Source organism: Meles meles, chromosome 5, assembly GCF_922984935.1.
Source record: "Meles meles chromosome 5, mMelMel3.1 paternal haplotype, whole genome shotgun sequence".
Lineage (NCBI taxonomy): Eukaryota > Metazoa > Chordata > Mammalia > Carnivora > Mustelidae > Meles > Meles meles.
In genome coordinates, this window is record NC_060070.1 from 154,842,135 (window position 1) to 154,849,773 (window position 7,639).

The window sequence follows — 7,639 nt, forward strand, 5'->3', positions numbered from 1 at the left end:
ACAGGAGGACTGCCTCACTTCCAGGTGAGTAAAGACCAGAGTTCATCAATAAAAAGACCTAAACTCACAGCCGGCTCTGGCCCTAACTGGTGTGGGAGCGCCCACAGACCTCTCCTGACTCGCAGGTGCAGGTGATAAGAGCGAGCACTTACTAAACACCCACTCGGTCCTGCGCCTGTTCCGAGAGCTCTCCATGCTTCCCCCCCTCCACCAAGTCCGCTTTCAGATGAGGACACGGAGCCACAGACAGGTGAAGCCACGTGCCCAGGGTCCTTCTGCTGGGAAACGGCAGAGCCGAGACTGGAGCTCGGGTGGTCTGACGCCCCACCCTTGCTCTGACTCACACCATGAACACCTGTTCCGTCTCGTGAGTATAAATGGATGCCTGAAAGCAGGACGCTCTCGGGGGGAAAGAGATTTTCCTGAAACATTGTAAAGAAAATTAGGGGATCGTGATTTTTTTTGAGGGGATCATGATTTTAAACTCAGAATAGTGACTACAAAGTTCATCTAAATCCGTACACCTGCCAGAAAGTGTGCAGGAGCGAGATTTTGCTGTAACATTTAGTCATTGCATCTACCATATGGTTTCTGTACCATTAGGAAACGCGACTCAATGTCACTTTGCAGGGATAAAGCCTTCGGTGTTGGGTCCCCATTTCATTCAAATGACATGTTTTGTTTTTTTTTTTTCAGTGAGAGCCAGGCTATAAGACAGGAGCCCTGGAGATCATCTAGGTCAGACTCCTCCTCTTACACGTGGAAACACGAAGGTGGAGGGAAATACAGTGACTTCTCCATATCAAATAATCCAGCTGGCCCAAGGCAATTATGCTGGTGAGACCCAGGGCTTCTAGCTTCATGTTCTGCCAGAGGACTCTGGGTTTCAAGGCCCCCAGATCATGACCATCACACTAGGGAGAAGCCAGAGGGACATGGACGCTGGTGACAGCCAAGAAGACAGACTCCCCACAGAGTAGCGCTCAGTAGTCAGCAGCTAGTGGTTGTATTCTCAGAAGTAGAATCCCTGAAACAGAGACGGGGATAGAGGGTTCTATCTCCCAAGTGATGCCTCTACCAAGCCTAGGGCCCTGCACTCACTCGCAGGCACTACACGCTTTGGAAGGAGGGGAGGGAGGCTCAGGGGGGACTCTGTCTTCCAGGATCTGAAGGAATAGTCTATGGCAGGAAGAGCAGATTTCTACTTTGGCCCCGAGGAGTGCAGTCAGAAGCCAGGGAGGAGCAGAAAAAGCACTGATTTGGAAAGGAGACAAGCCCGATCCAGGCCCCACGGAGCCACTCACTAGCTGTGACCTTGGGCAATCTTCCCTCTCCCAGTCTAAGTCTGTTCTTCCACAAAGTGGAAATTCCTTCTCTCCAAGAGAGTCTGCTGAATAATTCATCAGCCAAGCTGTGCTGAGGTAGGGCTAGCTTCCCAAAGCCAGGGCTCCCATCTGTAACGGAGAGAGAGGTGCGCTCCGCTGCTCTCATCGGATCCCCTCTCCGCGCGCCCCTCGCTCCCATCCAGCTCCCCCACGGCCAGGTCCCCGGCAGCGGGGCTCTCTTTAGCTCCCAGGGGGTAAACTCACCCTTTGGCTCAGCCTCCTTCCAAACACTCTGCGAGTTTCCTCCCGCAGGCCAACCACAGCACCGAGGAGCGCTTCCTCCTGCTGGGTTTCTCCGACTGGCGCGCGCTGCAGCCCGCCCTCTTCGCCCTCGTCCTGCTCTGCTACCTCCTGACCCTGGCGGGCAACTCGACCCTCGTGCTGCTGGCCGTGCGCGACCCGCGCCTGCACACACCCATGTACTACTTCCTGGGCCACCTGGCGCTGGTGGACGCGGGCTTCACCACAAGCGTGGCGCCCGCGCTGCTGGCCGGCCTGTGCGGCGCCGAGCTGTGGCTGCCCCGCGCGGGCTGCCTGGCCCAGCTGTGCACGTCGCTGGCGCTGGGCTCCGTCGAGTGCCTGCTGCTGGCGGTGATGGCGCTGGACCGCGCGGCCGCCGTGGTCCACCCGCTGCGCCACGCCGACCTCGCCTCCCCGCGCCGGTGCCGCGCGCTGGCCTGCGCCTCCTGGCTGGGCGGCCTGGCCAACTCCGCCGCGCAGAGCGCGCTCCTGGCCGCACGGCCGCTGTGCGCACCCCACCGGCTGGACCACTTCATCTGCGAGCTCCCCGCGCTGCTGCAGCTGGCGTGTGGCGGCGGCCGCGACGCCACCGAGCGCCGGATGTTCGCTGCGCGCGTGGTCATCCTGCTGCTGCCGTCCGCCGTCATCCTGGCCTCGTATGGCGCCGTGGCCCGCGCCATCTGCGGTATGCGCTCCCGAGGCGGCCGCAGGAAAGCGCTGGGCACGTGCGGGTCCCACCTGACCGCCGTCTGCCTCTTCTACGGCTCGGCCATCTACACCTACCTACAGCCCACGAGCCGCTACGACCAGGGGCGGGGCAAGTTCGTTTCCCTCTTCTACACCGTGGTCACACCGGCCCTCAACCCGCTCATCTACACCCTCAGGAACAAGGACGTGAAGGGGGCAGCCAGGAAGCTCCTGGGCAGTCTGGGGAGAGGGCTGGCTGGATGGTGAGTGCCGGGTGGGGGACGGAAGAAAGGGTGAGCCCCGGGCCCACGGATGGGAATGTCCACTGGGAAGGCAGCCAGCCCTCAGCCTGTCCATTTCCCTGTGAGAAGCGGCAAGACCTGTCCTCAGGGAGTCCGAGGTCGCTGGGGAGGCCCCATCCTCTGGCGGGAAATGCTCCTCTGCTTCAGGGCAAATCCCTCTATGCTGCACATACAGGTTCAGGGAGGGGAAGTGGCCTTCCCGCTCTCTCTTAAGCTGATGGAGAGAGAGGGCATGACTTCGAGAGGCCCTTCCCCATCCTCAGGGGTCCAGTGACAACGCCCAGAGAGTCCATACGCCGGCAAGATCCTGTACGACAGGACAACTAACGTTCCCTCTCCCCCAGTCTGATGGCGCACACCGTAGAGAGCCCGCAGTGTCTGGCCTCAGGAGTCCCCCGAGTTAACAGAGAAATCCCAGACACTACCCTGCCGGAGACCCATCCAAAACAAGGAGCCGCAGGTGCTCCTCTCTGGAAGTCAGTCCAACCTAATGCCCACCTAACCAGGTCACTAGAGCCACCAAGAGCCCTGGAGCCCAAAGCAGAACAAGGAAGTCCCGAGTGGGGATTGTGGGGCTGGGGTTCAGCCAGGATCTCTTCTGCACGAGGTGGTTCTTGAGCAAGTTTAAAGAGCAGAAGGGACTGGACGTGTCTTAGATGGTGTGGAAAATATGTTCTTGACCAGGCATGAGACACGAGAGGGACAGTGAGACAGAGGAGTGAGTGAGCGAGGAAGAGACCCACATTCCCCAGGGAGGAGTAGACATGGGGTGGAGGGTGCAGGAGGCAGCCAGGGAAAGGCTCTGTCAACCAGGACCTGGCCACAGCCTCGGGAGTCAACCCAGAGACCAACCAAAAGCCCCCACCCCAGAGTAGACCTGCTAGACCCTAACGCAGACAGAACAGAGACGGCTCCACAACCACACCTCCCCCAAGGACCCCCCACTGGAGAACAAAATCTCTGAGTCCCCGGGAAGGTGTCTTCCCACACCCACCATCATCTCCAGAAAGAAGAACAGCTGATTTCGGAGCAGGGCATAGAGAGTAAGATGGCACACGCGGCCGGGATTCATTTCCTACTGAACAGTGTTCAATAAGGACAGAGAAGGTAGTTGAGTTGAATTTCTAAATTCTTTATTGCTTAGATTGTAATCATATCAGAGGAATTAACACACTTCAATATAAATCATTTCACTGTTCTCTACAAGCAGAAATTCAACTTAATTCAACATACTGAGTGATATTACAGAGGAAATAGGTCGGTGGGAACACAGAAATTAGGGGAACATGAATCCTAATGTGAATCTTACTATCCTGTTGGACAGAAGAAGAAATGGGAATTTTTCTAAAAATCAGAGGGACGAGGGAAAGGATTAATTTACAAGCTGGCTTCGATGCTATCTCTACTGTGCCTTAAAATACTATTTTCTATTTTCAGTAATACACACAATGCAGACACCTAATCAATTGTGTTCGATCAAAAAATCATGGAGTTAGAAAGTTCCCTGCAGTCTTCCTTCCCACTTCACCCCTAACTTCCCCTCTTTCTCTTGGTCGTTAAGTTGGGGAAATCATCGAAGGGTGTGGGGGGAGTGAGACCTAGCAGCCGGCTCACCCACCAATGCAGTAGTCTGCCAGCCAGAGGGCAGTGCCCCGTCTGATGCCGTAATCCGCCATGGTCTTCCCGTCTTCCAGCCTCTTGCCATTGCAAGTCACAATCTGTTGCTCAGGTGCGATCGCGGTCTTGGTCTCGATCATCTGTTTCTCCTGGGCCACGGAGCTGGACCTTCGCACCTGGAGGAGGTGCCCCTGCCCCCCATCACCTGCCTGCACCAGAGTCACGGGCAGCTCGTCCTCACTGGGCTTCACCACCTTCAGAGTGAGGTGGACGGTCGTCTCCTTGTCAATGCTGTAAGATGACAGCCTCCTCTGGGGCTTAAGCATCTTGGAGCCCAGCAACAGGACCTGGTCCTGCACAGGAATCTTGGTCTTAGCCCGGACATGTTTGTTGATCTTCCTCACTCTGTCACCCGAGTTAGCAGTGAAGGTCACTGATGTCCTTCCCTCAGAAGAGACCGTCACCTGGACAATGAAGGCCAAGAGACCACAAACCAAGGTACCTGGAACACCTGCCACCTTACACCACTGTCCCCTCCTTGCCCGGCTCCGCCATCCAGCTCCTATACAACAGGCTGTGTCCCTCCCTTTTGGGGAACTTCTCTTTGGGAATCTCAAGCTTCTAATGCAGGAAAATCATCGTTTTCCTTTACAACCCTGCCTCTCATTCATCCCAACGTCATCAGTGATTTCCCACATTTTGCACACCTCCTATCCAGAGGTTGTCAAATGTCAAAAATTAAATCCAATTATGAAGCGCCCACAGTTATATATTGGACACCAAAAATGGCTCCCAAAGAGAACTATCGCCTCGTGAGTTCATGGGATGCTCACACACTGCCCTCCGTGACTACTTTAGAAGGAAACACTGGACAGGACACGTACTCTCCGCACTCCTGGTTTCTTTCTGACTGTCCTATGGCCATGTGATGACTCACACGTTATGGTGACACGGTGTTCAGTGTGACTCGTTCCCCTGCACTTCCTTTGTGTTTCTATCTACCTATTGCAGAATATGGTCTCCTGTAGCTAGACCAGAGCCTTCACTCACAGAAGGTAGGACCAGATCGAGGTCTTCCTTACATAGTCTGAAGCTGGCCAGTGCACCTCTGTGCTGTTGCTGGCAAGCCTGGGAGGACCTCCTTCCTGCTCCACTCAAAACCATCGTCCTAGTCTGGACGTCACAGACATTTCCTCACAGGATCGACGCCCTCTGTGCTAAGCAGCCCCTCAGTGCCAGCCCAAATATACTGCACGCGCTCCTTATAGGCTCACGGATCTGCTCATTAACACCTTAGAGTGAAGGAGTTCTGTGTACCTCTCTTTTGGGAGGAGAAGGTGTTGAAGAGCCCAGGGACCCTAATCAAAAGGAGGAGAAAAGCCTCCAGACAACATTTCCATCGGTTCAAATCCAGCCCTGTGGGCCCAAAGCCCACTCCCACTTCCCACCCTCCTCCCCTAACAGTGGCCCATCAGGCCTGACACAGAAGAGCACTGAGGAGCCAAATGAGCCTCTTCTATTCCTAGAACTTTCCTTCAGCTTCTATAGAGATCAGAGCCTATCTCAGGCCCAGCAGGATGCCCTCCCAGCCACTCTGCCCCACCTTCCCGAGCTCTGTCCCTCGTGGACTCCTGGAATCAGTCCCCAAGCCTTGGCGGTGCTTTCCTTCTCCCCATCCCCACTTTTCAACCCCACCTTACATGGAGGCAGGAAGTATCAGATGCCACGTCTACAGCCAACAGAGCAGACACTGGAGGCTGAGGACTAGGACTGGCTTCCAGCTTATGTACGAGCTGAGTTGGAAATCCCCTGCCTGAACTACTGTGCCCACGCCCTATGGTTCTCCCATGATGTCATGAATTTTCTTTCACTTTCTCTTGGACAGAGTCAACACACAGAGAATACTCTCTGATCAAAACATTCCTCTCCTCCATTCCACCCGCCCTCCTCTTCCAACATAGGATGGTCCTTCTCCGTGGAGAACGTCCCCACCTAACAACCCACCACTTCCAGTCTTGACTTATGACTGCCCAGCCCACAGCCTTGGGCCCTCACCCACTTCAAGACCTTTACTACTTGATGGTCCTCTCCTGCTTCTTTTGAGAACCTGCCCCATGCATCACTCAGGGGCCTTCCTGAGAGCAAGGCTGCCCAGGAGAGGATGTAGAGTCCATGAGAAATGATGTGACCGTGAGCAGACTGTTCACACCAGCTGGGCAGAGTGGGAGGCCCAGAAGAGGAGGTAGGAGTCCATGAGGAGTGATGAGACCATGACCAGACTGTTCATACCAGCCAGGCAGAGTGGTAGGCCAAGGAGAAGACATAGGAGTCCATGAGGTGTGATGAGACTGTGATCAGTCTGTTCACAACCGCTGGGCAGAGTGGGAGGCCCAGGAGAAGACATAGGAGTCCATGAGGAATGATGAGACCGTGACCAGACTGTTCACACCAGCTGCGCAGAGGGGAAGCATGCCTCCAGATCACACAGGACACACAGCCTACTCTGAGAGGAGATGGGAGTTTCAGTCCTGGGGTACCACTTGCTCCCTTCACTTGGACAAGTCTGTTCACCACCTGAGATGTTTGTTTTCCAGTGAACATGACATGATTGGTGAGAATTCAGAACATGGTTTATAAAATGGACCTTACATCCCTGGGTCTTGAGCTCTCTATCACACTTCCGTTCCTGTGCCCAAATCTAGTACTTAGAACAATCCTGGCCCAACAATCAAGGGCCAAGCCCACCTCCCATGAAGCAGAACAGTACACATCGGCTCTCACACTGCAGTGACTCTGTTTCCCCACCTTTACTGCTGGACACTCCTACTCCCTGGGCTCTATGATCTCACACACCACGCTGCTCCATCCTCCCTGGCTCTGGAGGTTTGGATCAGACAAGGAGGGAGGGCACAGGCCATGTCCCCTCAGAGAATTTACTTTACTGCTCTGAACCTAACATTCCAGAGGAATCCCTGCCCTCCCCAAAACTCCCAGGACAGCGCCACAAAACACATTCTCCAAGAAAGCCTTTATGACAGGAACTCCCAATTTTTTCAAAGTAAAAATCCCATAAAAATGACACTATCATCTTCTTTGCTGTGTTCTTAGCAGCCATTTGCTGTATCTTCAGCACCGGTAGGTGTCAAATGATCCCATTTAACTGCAGGACTTTCCATCCTGGAGAACGTGGGTTTCTAGAAGTGCCTAGGTAGAGTAATGGGATCCAAGAACCAGTCCAGGCTTTCAATAAAATCAACATAATGGGTACCTGAGTGGCTCAGTGGGTTAAGCCTCTGCCTTCAGCTCAGGTCATGATCTCAGGGTCCTGGGATCCAGGCCTGCATTGGGCTCTCTACTTGGCGGGGAGCCTGCTTCCCCCTCTCCCTCTGCCTGCCTCTCTGCCTACTT

The 7,639-nt window shown here is 54.8% G+C and overlaps 1 protein-coding gene across 1 annotated transcript; it reads right to left on the reverse strand.

Annotated features, from left to right (window-relative positions):
• Positions 1 to 3,725: 3,725 nt before the first annotated feature.
• On the reverse strand, positions 3,726 to 4,854 carry LOC123942284 (ubiquitin D-like; the record flags this gene model as incomplete). Its single annotated transcript, XM_046006131.1, has 1 exon — positions 3,726 to 4,854. A coding segment is annotated over one exon (630 nt), but the record flags the coding sequence as incomplete, so codon positions are not given.
• Positions 4,855 to 7,639: the final 2,785 nt, after the last annotated feature.